General features: G+C 40.9%; 1 protein-coding gene across 3 annotated transcripts in view; it reads right to left on the reverse strand.

Moving 5' to 3' along the window:
* Positions 1 to 14,555, reverse strand: part of LOC135195647 (uncharacterized) — a 68,322-nt gene that overhangs the window by 10,621 nt on the left and 43,146 nt on the right. For all 3 annotated transcript variants that reach the window (XM_064222021.1, XM_064222019.1, XM_064222020.1), the window contains exons 7-9: positions 13,873 to 14,060; positions 9,905 to 10,048; positions 8,514 to 8,675 (exon numbers count right to left, since the gene is read on the reverse strand). In XM_064222021.1, the coding sequence (XP_064078091.1) occupies positions 8,514 to 8,675; positions 9,905 to 10,048; positions 13,873 to 14,060 (494 nt within the window). The remainder of the gene's footprint in view (positions 1 to 8,513; positions 8,676 to 9,904; positions 10,049 to 13,872; positions 14,061 to 14,555) is intronic.

Consider the following 14,555-nt stretch of genomic DNA (forward strand, 5'->3'; position numbering starts at 1 on the left):
GACCTTCTCAGATCCTTCGAGACGACTAAGGAGAAACTACAATCCTCGCCAGCTTGGAATTTGAATGTAGTTCTGAAGTTTCTCATGAGTGATAGGTTCGAGCCTTTACAGGAAACATCATTTAACGACCTCACCTTGAAAACTCTCTTCTTGATTAGTCTAGCGACAGCAAAAAGAGTCGGTGAAATCCATGCCTTCAGCAAAGCTGTAGGTTTCAGACAGGGCAAGGCTATCTGCTCTCTACAGCTAGGATTTCTAGCGAAGAACGAACGCCCTTCTCAGCCCTGGCCCAAATCGTTCGAGATTCCAAACCTGTTGGATCTCACAGGTGAAGAAGCAGAGAGTTCTTTGTCCGGTAAGGGCCCTGAGGCATTACCTGGAAAGAACGAAGCAATTACGTGGCAATTCAGAGGGGCTTTGGTGTTCTGTCAAAAAGCCCTCTCTGCAAATGTCAAAGAATGCGTTATCCTTTTTTATAAGGCAATTAATTAGGGAAGTGCATTCAGCATAAAATGAAGCAGATCTCAAGCTACTAAAAGTAAAGACTCACGAGGTTAGGGCCGTAGCAACCTCTGTAGCTTTTAAACAAAATAGATCCCTTCAGAATATCCTGGACGCAACCTTCTGGAGAAGCAAGTCAGTGTTTGCGTCGCACTACCTTACACAAGTGCAGACTCTGTATGAAGACTGCTACACGCTGGGTTCATTCGTAGCAGCTCATTCAGTAGTGGGAGAAGGGACTACCCCTTGAAATCCCATAAACCAATACTCTTTTTTCTTATCTTGGAACTATTGAAATTTTATGGTTGTTTGTGGAGACTGGATGCAGTCTTCCACAATCATTGATCCTTAGTCAGGTGGTCAACTTGTTCCTTGGTAGCGCCCGGAACAGGGGTATTGTAGGGAGTCTAGTCACATAGAGGTTTGATCGGTTGACAGTCTCCAAGAGGTCTTCAGCCCCCTGGGTGGATCACTGGATCTCATAAGGAAAGCAGACATAATGAGGCAGGATATCATTGAAGTCAGCTTCCTTAACAGGTACGAACCCGTAACTTTGTTTTTAATTAACTCTTATGTCAATTCCAACGATGATAGCTGTCTCTGACCCTCCACCAAAGGTGTCAATCAGCTATATATACGTATAACTACCAGGTGAGTTAGATGTTTGAAAATGTTATTTTCATGATAAAATAAATTTTTGAACATACTCACCTGGTAGTTATATATAGCTTACGTCCCTGACGTCACGGCAGAATTTCAAAACTCGCAGCAATCGCCAATTGGGTAGTCAGGTGCACCACCTGTGCGCCCTCTACCCAGGTACGTAGAACCGTTCCAACTATTCCTCAGATCTTCCATGCCCATAGTCTCTAGAGGGGAGGAGGGTGGGAATTAAATTATATATAACTACCAGGTGAGTATGTTCAAAAATTTATTTTATCATGAAAATAACATTTTGGAGCACCCAGTTCCAATTACGTAGTGCTTGAGCTCCTTAGCGCCCAGTGTCGCCAGATTGCATTTTATCTCATGTTCTGGCTCCCGTGTGTATACAGGTTCTGTTAGCTATGCTTCTGTTTCTGTGTGTATAGTGACTCTGGATTCCTTGATGTTGCATGAACGCCCATTGGCACCTGAGCTCCCAGTAACGCCTAAGCATCAATGGGTGCACAAGCCTCTAGTGGTGCAAGAGTCCCCATTAGTGCCAGCACTCCCCTTTCAGCCTGAACGCCCATTGGCATCGTGGTCTCTCCTGCACCTGAACTCTGTGCAGCGCCAGTTCCACCCACAGCTCCTCGTAGTTTGACTACTGTTGGCGCTATCGATCTCCATCTCTCTCCTGTGTCTTCTGCTGTAGAGGATTCTAAACTCCCAGCACCTTGCAGGAGAGGATTCTAAACTCCCAGCACCTTGCAGGAGAGGATTCTAAACTCCCGGCAGTTTCTGGGGCACGTTTGTGTTTTTTTTCTGAAAAGCTACCCTAGCTTATGCAAGCTTCTACCCTCCAGATGAGCAATGTTGCTTTAAAGTCTTCTAAGCTCCCTCGTTTGGTGCTTTCTACTTCAGCCAGGAAATCCATGGGTGGAGTCGAAGTTGGCTTGCTGACGAGAGTACAAAGGAAGGCTGTCTTCTCTTTCCCTCCTCCTTGTTTGACTAAGAGAAGGCATTTGTTTTATGCCACTGGGTAGTCTCCCTCTTTGGATATGTCTGCCTCTGCCCAAGGGGGTTTCTGAGGGCTTATCAAGTCTTCTTGGAGATTGGCTTTCTCAGCTGTGAAAGTGATGTTTTATTTGTCTGTGATAGACCATTTCATGTGCAACTTGTTTAAGATTTCTGAAGTAACAAGTTTTATAGACTGGGCTGTTGGTGCTCTTGAAAAGAAGATTCTGGACGCTCCTTTGTATCTACTGTTTCCTTCAACCTCTTGGCAGTCCTCTCATGCATGGATAGGGGCATTAGGGACAGTTCCTGAGACATCGCTTCTATGTTTGCAATGTGCATCCTTTAGGAGTGGGAACTGTGGTGCTCCTTCATTGCTAAAGGAGTTACTTCGGCCCAGAAATTGGCTCTCCTTTTCTTGCCACTAGTTTGTAACAATGTCTTTCCTCAGGATGTGGCAAGTGGGATTGCCTTCGACTTGCAGAAGTTGACCCAGGACCTACTCTCACAGTTGCCCTTTCATGGTGGAAAGCAGAGACAAAAGCCCAAGACAAGAGGAAATGTATGCTTTACAGCTAAAGCAGTCAATTAGTTGCTTTCTAATCCCACTCCTAAGAAGTAAGAACAGTCTTTCCCATGCAGCAGTAGGTGCCAGACTCCATTGTTTTTGGCAAGAATGGAGTAGAAGAGAAGCAGAACAATGGGTATTAGAGGTCCTCAGGGTAGGATACTCTATTCCTTTTGTTGCTTATCCACCCTTAGTCAAGCAACCCATCGCCTTGATGGCATACTCATTCAGCTCGGAGAAGTATTCAGCTCTAGCTGAAGAAAGTCTGCCCTTCTTCTGAAAGAAACAATTGAGAGTGTGAAGGACCTAGAGTCTGAGGGCTTTTAGAATCACCTGTTTGTGGTTCCAAAGTCTTTTGGCGGATGGAGGCCACTGCTAGATGTAAATATACTGAATGTCTGTATTTAAGACAAAGTTCGAAATGGAGACAAATTGGACGATTCTTGCTTCCATCCACAAAGGGGTACTGGATGGTCTCTATAGACAGACATGCAAGATGCTTACTTCCATGTCCCCATACATCTGGACTTGAAGTACCTGAGATTTGTCTTCAAAGATCAGTTTTTTGAGTTTTGGGCCATTTGCTTCAGATTGACAATGGTGCTAAAAGTTTTCACTCGCGTGCTTACTCCTCTAGAGGGTTGGCTCCATCTGATGAGGGTCAACATCGCCCTTTATTTAGATGATTGGCATTTTTGCTCTCCATTGGAGTTAAGTGGCATGGGGGACCTGCAGAAGACATTGTTAGTTCGGGAGCTCAGTCTTATGATCAACTTTCCCTGACTCAACGGTTAGTTTATTTGGGAATGACTAGACTCTTCATTTTCAGGCTTTTTGCTCCCCAAAGAGAGTAGTCATGCCTTTGCACAGCGGACAAATTCTGCTCTCCCAAAATGTTCTCCATCAAACAGTGTTTTGCTGGGGAGACTCCACATGAGGATCCTACAATTTTATCTTCGGTCCAAGTGGAAGATGAAAAAGCACACAGATGATTTTTGTTTTAGATTTCGCAGGAAATCAAAGGACATCTGCTCTGGTGGAGATCAGAAGATAGGTTACTGGAAGGGAAGTCCCTATCCCCACTGAGCTCAGAGCTCAGTTTCTTATGCAGACGTGTCCAGCATAGGCTGGGGAGCGCTGCTGGGGAACAGGGAGGTATCAAGGACATGGAACAGGGAACAAAAGTCATGTCATACCAACCTGAAAAAGTTGACAGCCATAAGCATGGTTTACAAGCTTTTGCTCCAAAAGTCCAAGGCAGGGTAGTGGCAGTAAACTTCGACAACACAACAGCCCTCTTGTACATTTCCAAACAAGGGGGAACCACTCCTCTCTTTGTAAGGCAGCAAGAGACCTTCTTTGGGCCAACACGTACTACATGAAGATGGTGAAAAGATTTGTGCAAGGCAAGATTACCCAACCAACTAGGTCGACACAACCAAGTCATTCCTACGGAATGGACTTGGGATCCAGTGGCCAGCCTAGAGCTTTGGAGGTTGTTGGGAAGACTTATGAAAGACTTGTTGGTGACCGCCAAAAATCATCGCTTCCAGTTTAGTACTCCAGTTCCGGATTCAGTGGCATAGGCAGTGGATGCCATGCTCCTGGATTGGTCAGACAAGGAACTCTATGCTTTCCACCCCTAGGAATGATAAGGGAAGTCTTACAGAAGTTCCAGTCCGACCCCTCAGGGAATGGTTTCTGGATCTGATAAGTCTGTTAGCAGATTTTCCTCTAACATCAACCAGAATAAATGGTCCATTTTCCACTCTTGGTGCAGAAGAAATAAAGTCTCTCTCAAACATTTGTGACAGAATGCTGATTTTCTTCTGTATCTAAGGATGTCAAGAGATTTGTCTTCATCCACGATTAAAGGATATAGAGCTATGTATTCAGGCACAAAGGCTTAGATTTGTCATCAAATCAAGACTTATTAGACCTGATTAGGTCTTTTGATACCTGCAAGCAGAAGGACATTTAGCAGGTCTCTTGGAATTTGGATGTGGTCCTGAAATGGCTGTCTGTCCCTTCTTTTGAACCCCTGGCTTCTGCTTCCCTCAGAAATTTGACTAGGAAGACCCTTTTCCTAGTAGCCTTAGCTTCGGCCAGAAGGATGAGTGAAATTCAAGCCCTCAATAAAAGGCATGGGTTCTCAAATGGGGATGCCTTAGTTTTGTATACTTTAGGGTTTCTCGCAAAGAACAAGAACCCTATGAAACCTTGGCCTTGTTCTTTTACTATCAAGAACTTATCTAACGTAATACGAGCAGAAGATGAAGACAGGTCTCTTTGTCCAGTGAGAGCTTTGAAATTCTACATTCACAAGACTGGAAACGTTAGAGGGGCTTCCAATAACTTGTGGTGTTGTGTTAAGGACCCCTGTCGTCCTCTTTCTAAGAATGCTCTCTCATACTTTCTTCGAGACCTCACTTGTGAGGCACATTCCCAGGTAGAGGATAAGGCACTACCTATCATAAAAGTAAAGGCTCATGAGATTATGGCAGTGGCTACATCTCTGGCCTTTAGAATAATCTTTCTTTAACTTCCATTATCCAGTCCACATTCAGGCAGTCCCCAGTTATCGGCAGGGGTTCCATTCCCAGGGGTGTGCCAACTAGTGAAAACTGCCATTAATTGAAACTCAGTGATTTACGGTGCCATAAGCATCCTTATGGCGCCATAAGGTGTCTTATGGCACTGATAACCGGAACTTGTCCCGTTATGGTGCCATAAATTGGAGATTTTATGGCGCTGGACAAGTACCATAAAACCGAGTCCGCCAATAACCGGGACTGCCTGTACTTGAAATGTAAGTCGCACTTTGTGACACACTACTTGCATGAAGTAGAAACTATTTTCAATTATTGCAGTACCTTGGGCCCGTTCGTGGTGGCTGGCATGTTTCTGGGGGCGGAAGCATAGGCATTCCTTCCTACCTTACTCTTCATCCTGAAAACTGGTATTAGGTCCTAGGGGACTCTGGGGGTACTTGATACTGGATACCCTCCAGAGTTGTCGGTATGGTGGTGGTGTTTTTAACTTATTTTGTGTAGGAAATTAGTTTTCTGGCTCTTTTTGTGTGGTTTTGTGCCCAGGGCAGGGGCAATGTCTGTGCTTTCCTAGTGCTCGGAAAAGTCCTCACTTTAAGGCTTCCCACTGTGTAGCAGGTGATCCTTGGTCATAGGTACAACTGCACCTCGTATAAGTTAATATGAGCAGTGCCAGAGGCAGTAACTTCCTGCAATAGCTCTCTTAACAGGCAAGGAAACAAAAGCATTATGTTAATGCTAGCAACTCTATTCTCATCTCATCATTAATGCTTTAGAATCATTTCATCCGGGAATCCCACCTCATAACAATGTGGGAATCAGCTATATAATTACTTGGTAAGTTACTTACCATATATAAATTGGTAATTTATAATAAAAAGAGCTTTGGTAGCCAGGAAACTGCTGCCCTGAGTAATGGGTATATAGAGTAAAAAAAGGTAAATTATGTGAAATGTGGGCTGTACAGATGTGTGCCATAAGCGTATATATGGTTAATAGTCTTCTAAATCAAACAGATCATGGATATGCATATTCGGGGCAGACTTAAATCTATTAAGGCTGCTCAAATCCACAATTTAATCAGATAGTGAATTCCAAATTCCCATACATGTTACTAAAAAAAGCGTGACCTGTAATCATTTTGTGCACCACATAAGATTGCCTGAAACTTTTGAATTTCATTAACATGCATTGCCTATTAGTTACAATAAGTAATATCAAAACATATACTGTTCCTTGTTTACAAGAAACATTTTACTATACTATTTTAATAACTTCTCAGCAATTATCAAGACCAAGAAGCTGGACCGTCTCTTGTCATCACCAGACACTTGTGGCCAACATGACGAAGCCAGCACTTCGTCCTAGGCATCACCAGGCATTCATGGCCAACATGATGAAACTGGCACTTCATCCCATGTATCACCAGGCTCTCATGGCCAACACAATGAAGCTGGGTCATCTGCATTGGCAGTTTGTCAAGGTAACAGTGAAAGTGTAGAATCATCCTTCACATCAAGAAACAGAAATGATTCACATAAACTGTAAGTTGGTTCACATTTCGTATTCATATTTACTGGTATATTAACCTTATACAAATGAGATTAAAATGTATGTACTATAGTAATGTAATAGTATCCTCTTAACAGGGATGTTCTACTGGGAAAGTCAGACAGACAACTGATCCACTTTTAGGGGCAAATATGTAATTCTTTGCAGTCCATATATAAATTACATCCCAACCCAACCTGAAGCCATTAGTTAAGATGCACAGTGCTGGGAAGGTACTGTGAGTCAGCCAAGGGCATAATAGTTTCACAAAAAACAATAATGCGCAATTGGAGCTGCATTGGTTGTGCCTCACCTTTGCAATTTGTAGAAAAGTTTAAGGAAAACAGTATAGCATGAAATTTGTCTTGGAAACCTGGCAAAAAACCAGATACATACAGAATGGTACTTTTGAACAGCAGTGGGAAAGAGCACAAAGGTATTTATAAGCAGGAATATCAGTATAATGATGACCTTTATGTCGAGATGCTAGTTTTATAAACCAATCCATAAAGTCAGAATACAGTCCAATAACTTTTGGGTAGGAACTACCCCATCTGGCTAATTAGCATTGATTCAAGACTAATAATTTTAAAATGTCATACTTTCACAACAAAGATTTTTTTTAGGGTTTGTGGAACAGATATGAGCCCTTACCAAGATTTTAATGGTCCATTGCGGGAGGGTTGGTGATTCCTGCCAGACTACCATTTGGTAAAAAATGCAGGGTAAATCATATTATATAGATGTTACCCTTTATTTTGTACGCTACTCAGCTGCTTTAAAACCATATGACCACTGTCTAAGACCCAAGGCATCCACAATCAAGGTTACGGTAATAACAAAAAAACTGGTGGTCCCTTTGTCAGAAGAGAGTGTATTAGGAAAAAAGGTGAGAATCAAGATTCATCTCAAGCCTGCTGCCAGGCCTAAATGTAATGCGTAATGAAACTCCAACAGCAGCTGGTTGAAAACGAAGGGGATAGCCTAAATAAGAAGAATATCCTTTGCTATAATTAAAAGATATCCCTAATGAAATTGCTACTAAAGTTACGAAAAGGGTCAAGGGGGTATACACAATTTTAGAAAAAGGAGATGTATGAAAGTTACAATGTTGCAAGATAAAAAATACCAAGAGTGATTGACTGATTGATTTATGGCTACTATAACTGGCATCTATTGATGCCATACCAAGAGTGAAGATCAGGCCAGGCTGCAGGAGTCTGTGAGAGAGAGCAACTTTACAGCGTCAAAAACCACTACAAGGTTGCTGAGGATGATTTAGGTACACCCCATCATAAGCCAAGGTATTTTTGTATGATGATTGACAATCTATTGTTTCAGGTCAAATAGCATCCACAGCATCATTTCTATATTTTTCCAAAAGTTGAATGACCAGTTGTTAAATGTATGGTCAGTAATAACCATCTGATTGATTATTTATGCTTTTGAAACTAGTATGTATATTTAGATAAGGACTAATAATGTTGAAAAGAATTCAGAAATTTGTAAACAGGAATTTTAGTTACGGTACACGTAACTGTATAAATCTGGATATATAGTTCAATACAAGCCATAAGGCTCATTTTGCTTGATAATCAATGTGAAGTCTATCACAAAAACTACTTGAAAATTCTCTGAAAAACAAATAACAAAAAAAATACAAATACAGTAGCTTTAACACTTACCTTTGCTAAGCAGGACATATAACAAGGTAAACAGTAAGGGTACCCTTTGTCATCGGGGACATAACGCTGGCCAGCCATGGGAGTATCACAAACATTGCAACAGAAATGATTGATATGCCAGTCAAATCCATCAGCTCTGGTCCAGGAGTTTCCAAAGATTAGCTGCGGTAATAATAATCAGGTATTAGGATTAAAATTAATATACTGTACTACTATATTGTAACTTTACATGTATTTAGCAAAATACACATATACTCGTGGGATAGATATTCTAATATTGTAACTGACTTATTTTTGTCTCACCTCTGCATAGGAATAGATATGATAAATATCCTACTGTTCTCATCCTATTTTTTAAAAAATACCACATGTACATAGGTTAAAAACTTTACCTATAATATTTATTCACCTATTCAGTGTAGCTAACCTTTCCCAGAAATCTCTTCTCCTACTCTTGTGTCTATTTTCTATCTTTACAAAGCAATATAAAAGCAGACATTTTTAACAGATTTCCAGGAACAGTGATTAAGAACTAACATCATATATTTCTTTAAAAAGATGTTTTTTTTTTATCATGCCTGAATTTCTTCATGATATTAATACACACTGTAAATTATTAATTAAAGTGTTATCTCTATCCAACTGCCTCTTGCTCTTATCTCCACATGTGATTTCTTCTTATCACTACCCTTTTCTCTCATTTCTCTAATGGCCACTGTATATGTTATTTCGTAACTAATGTAATGATTTACAACACAGTCACCATCCTTTTTATCTCAGTTTCCTCTACAACTATGGTAGTTTATAAAAACTAGCTGAATCTTGTCAGGAATTATAAATATACATAGCAGGCTTTTAACTATATCAGATATGGGCGAGCATGAATTAAGGTGGTTTAGTTTTCATAGACAGTGTTTTCCTTTAACTGTATATCTTAGTATGTATATTCCCTCAGTTTTTCAAGTAATATTTAAGAATGTATTCAGGAAACTGTAAACTAGTACTACATACTATGATTAAATAAAGTGAACAAAACAAAAACTATACACATACTGTATTGTGTAATAATTCAAAATAGCATTAATTATATTGTATGACAAACAAACTGTTTTGTTTGTTTTTTAACCAAATTATTTCTGAAAGGGCAACTGAATTATTCCTGAAAGGACAAAATTGACTACCCATTACCAGTGTGATTTGAATGTAAGCTGAACGTGATGTAAATGGGTAGTCATGTAATTTTTTACTAGCCACAAGAAAAATTATTTATCAAAAGCCCTACCAAATCCATTTTGGCAAAAGCTTTGGTTTCCATTTTTTTTATACGGCATTCCTAAGAAGCCATTTGTAAATATAATTTGTCAAGCTAGATAAAGAATGTCCAAACATACCTCATCACAGGCTTTGCACCTAGGCATTTCTTCTGACTCTGTGAAGTGTCGTCCACAAAAAACTTTCCCATCTTTGTAGAAGTAGATGAGATCTGCTAATAATTCTTTACAAGTATAGCATGAAAAGCAAGCTGGGTGCCAACACTGTAAAGAGAAAATTCATTCTTTATAAAATTAACCAATGCTCTTGTAATTTTAAAAGCACATACACAAAATTTTCAAAATTTCTATACAAAATGACTTAATTATTAGTCAACTGATTTTAATAAATGGTTTATTCCCATAATTATTGTTTTCAATTTAAATACCATACTAATACACAGAGAGAAAGAGAATTGCTCTTAAGTAGTAGTACAGTATAGTACTGTTTTTTTTTTTTACATCAGTTACACAACAATCTTTCTCTGTAAAAATATGCTGATAATGAGCTGATGCTTATGGAATGAGAAGTTAAATCTAAATTTTCAGATCCAAATCACTAAAGTAATCTTGCTATAATACAAAACATCCAAATCAAAATGTTTTACCAAGGGAACTTCTGTCTCAAAAGATGGCAAAACATAGCAAAAATTTAAAGTCCATGATTGCCAATTGCTTGGGAGACACTGCACATTTAAAAATTTTTCATGTTTTGTATGTAACAAATGAAACTAATTACTATTACAAATACTGTACAGTATAATGTACATAGTATTAATAATCATTTGCTGTTATAGTAAGGCAATCAGGGGCATACTTCTTTAGTGTAACATTACTATTACAAATACAGTACTGTACATAGCAAATGATTACTAATAATGTACTAGTAAGGCAATCAGGGCATACCTACTTTACATAATTGTAACCTCTACATTGCACAGTTAGATGAGAATGCTGCATTATGCAAGTACTGTATCAGCAAAGAATATTCAAAGAATTACATCACAAGGAAAGGGAAAATAAATCATAATAATTAAACCATACACAAGACTATAGGTATTAATTTTCAATTATTAATTTCGATATGATTATTGTTTAAATGTCGAAAAAAGTTTAAAGCAGTTTTTGCAGTAAAAATATCAATAGCTCAGAGGATGAACTTCATTATCATCCAACAGAACTGGAAGACTGGATGAGACACCAAATAAAGACACTACTGACTCCATATTTAGAAATATTCTTAAAATCAAAGGTGATAAAACTGGGCAATGTTAAGCTGAAATCTGCACTAAATAGATGGCAGGGAGTAGATAGTAGAAGATTTAAAAGCCCTGCTGTTTAGCTCACAGTGAGGAAGTACAGTTACAAAACCTACACCTTATATTAGTGTAAGGACAATGCTTTATCTCCAAATCTATTGTACGTGTTCCTACGGTCGCGTTGTTCTTATATCCATTCGAAAGAGCGTTCAGCGGGCTTTCTGTCAATGTATAAATAATGCAATATCATATGCTGTATACTTTTATATTTATGAATATATGTCTCCAAAGAAACACTAATCAGCTGTCGCCGACACATTTTTTGCTCCAGCGCCTGATGGACAGCACCTTGGGGGACCTGCCCATCTGCTACGTCGACGATATTTTGATTTTTTCCAGGTCCCCAGAGGACCATCTACATCACATCCGAGCTGTCCTGAAATGCCTGCAGGAAAACAGATTGGTCGTCCGATTTGACGAGTGCACCTTCGGCGCCGAGAGGGTGGACTTCCTCGGACACGAGATCTCCGCAGCAGGTGTGTGCCCCATGGCCTCGAAGGTGGACGCAGTGCAGAAGTTCCCAACCCCGCCAACAGTCAAGGCCCTACAAGAATTCATTGGAATGGTGAATTACTACCGCCAGTTTGTCCCCAACATCGCCCGAACCATGTCCCTCTTAACAGGTCCGAAGGGCAAACCAAAGAACCTGACATGGGAAGCCGAGCAGTAGCAGGCCTTCCACAACACGAAGACGTCCCTCACCAAAGCCATCACCTTGTCCCATCAGGTCCCCACCATGCCCCTACACCTCACCACTGATGCCAGCAACGTCGCTTGTGGAGCCGTCCTTAAGCTAATGGTACAGGGTGCCCCCAAGGTGCTCGCCTTCTTCAGTAAACTGTTGCCCACTAAAACAAGGTACAGTACGTTTGACCGCGAGCTCCTGGCAGTGTAGCACCCTTCACCATCAGGACAGACCACTGCACCTTGGTTCATGCCTTCACCAAGGTGGGCGACGCCTGGTCAGCAAGACAACTGAGAAACCTGGCAGCCATCACTGAATTCGGCTGCACCATCCCTACGTCCCTGGCAAGAAGAATCCCATGGGCGATGCACTTTTGAGGACAGAGATCAACGCAGTCCACCTTGGGATCGACTACGAAGACCTCACCCGGGAACAGGCCGCCAACCCTGAGACTGCATGCCTAACAGCCCTCACCTCCCTCACTTCTCTGCAATACCAGCTGGATCAACCAATTCGGAGTGCCAGACGATATCACGACGGACCATGGACCTGTCTTCCTATCGGAGCTGTGGACCTCCCTCACCAATCACTGAAGGCATCCCTGATGGCACGCTGCACTGGCGAAGACTGGAAATCTCAACTACCGTGGGTCCTCCTCGGCCTCCAGACCGCCCCATGGGTGAACGGTGAGGCATCACCGGCGGAGAAGGTTTACGGAGAACCATTGACAGTCCCGTGCGCGAATTCTTCCTGACCAATGTAGATGACGCAGATGTGTCCATTGCTAGGCATTGGGAGACCGCCAGAAAGTTCACGCCCTGCCTCAAGATCTTCTCCAATAGAACCAAACACTTCCTACCGAAGGCCCTATCGTCCTGCAAACATGTCTTCGTCAGGGAAGACGCCAGCCGTCCGCCACTGACGAGGCCCTGCTGAGGCCCCTTCTGCATCCTCCGACACACTGACAAGGCAGACCTGATCTCCACAAATGGTCAAGAGGATTGGATCACGATAGACAGACTGAAGCCCGCCTTCCTGATAAACGAAGATTACGCTGATGTAGACCCTGTCGGGCGCCCCACACCACCTCCCCAGCATGAAACAACACCAGAGATCACCAAACCACCCAGAGCAGCCCAGCCTCGGAAGACAGTCGAAACCCGAGGATTACCCCAGGGGAGGTATCCTGTCTCCAAACCCCACCAAGGACTTCGAGGCCGAGGATCTACCAGGGCAGCTAGTCTCACACACCCGGGGCCGCCTCCACTGGCCCGCACGCTACCGCAAGTAGTGATCGGAATCTCGTTCCTATCATCCAACAATTATGCCTTAATTATTGTCTTGGGGGGAGTATTTGTAAGGACAACGCTTTATCTCCAAATTTATTGTACATTCCTACAGTCACGTTGTTCTTACATCCATTCGAAAGAGCGTTCAGCGGGCTTTCCGCCAATGTATAAATCATACAATATCATACTCTGTATATTTTTATATTTATGAATGTATGTCTCCAAAGAAACAAATCAGCTGTCGCCGACCCATTTTTTGCTCTCTCGCGGGTCGGACCCTACACTGCCGCCCAGATGTTGTATAGTATATGAATTTCCCTTACCTGTAATAAAGTCAGTACACTTCTACCTGCCTCTTTGTTCACACCCTCACATTAGGTTTAAATGGTCTACAAAGACATTTTACATACTATTAAGGTTTGTTTTGTATGTGTACTTACAATACTGCACTTTAAAAAGAATTAAATCTTAACTTCATTAAATTGTGTGAAATAGTATTCATCATAAAAAAAAGGGGTTAATCAACTTCGAGAAACAAAATACTTTCATATTTGAGATGAAATCTGCTTCTCAATAAAATTTGGTTTAAATTATGTATAACTCAAACATTTCCTTTTCTTGCAAATACAATTGAAATCATTTGAGGACACTCAAATTTAAACATCCAGAAACCTTATTAATGACTTCAGTTATAATGACATGGATCTAGTATACAGCATGAGAATAAGAAAATAAACAGCATCAACCATGACTGACCTTATCATTTCCAGCCCTTTCACAAAAAATGGCTACATCTCCAACATTCATGGGGAGATTACAACCCTGACATGAATATTTACTCTTGTGTCCACTGGTACCAGCATTTTTATCTTGTGATCCAATCAACTGGCTTTCTTTCGGGAAAAGAACATTGACGTTGCTACCTGGTGCTATGGACATGCCACCTGGAGTGAGCAAAAGAAAAGAAAATAAAGACATGACAATAATTTGTCTTACTGCTTGAGCCCATTTCAAGAACAGTAAAATCGCATGTCTAGGTACAAAACTGTTACAGAAAAAGCAAATCACATGTTTCTCTAGGCATTTCTTTATTCGTTTACAGTAATAGGTATGTCAAAGTACAGTACAAAAATAGATAAATAAAAGCCTAAACATAGCATTTTAGACAAAATTCAAATGAAATTTAAGAAACAAAATGAAATTCTGTTAATGGCACGTCACAAAATGTAGTAGAAAGCTACGTAAGACTTGGAATGAACAACAGTACATCTGAATATTAATAGAAAAACAGCAAGATTCTAAAAGGTGACTAAGCATGATTGCTCAAACAGTCTGAAATGCTTTACTTTGTATACTCGGACCTATTCTGCTATTTGAGATTATTTTATAAATAAATAGATTACTGAATTGTATTGAAAAATAGAGAAAGAACATACATA

Source organism: Macrobrachium nipponense, chromosome 16, assembly GCF_015104395.2.
Source record: "Macrobrachium nipponense isolate FS-2020 chromosome 16, ASM1510439v2, whole genome shotgun sequence".
In the NCBI taxonomy this organism is placed as follows: Eukaryota; Metazoa; Arthropoda; class Malacostraca; order Decapoda; family Palaemonidae; genus Macrobrachium; species Macrobrachium nipponense.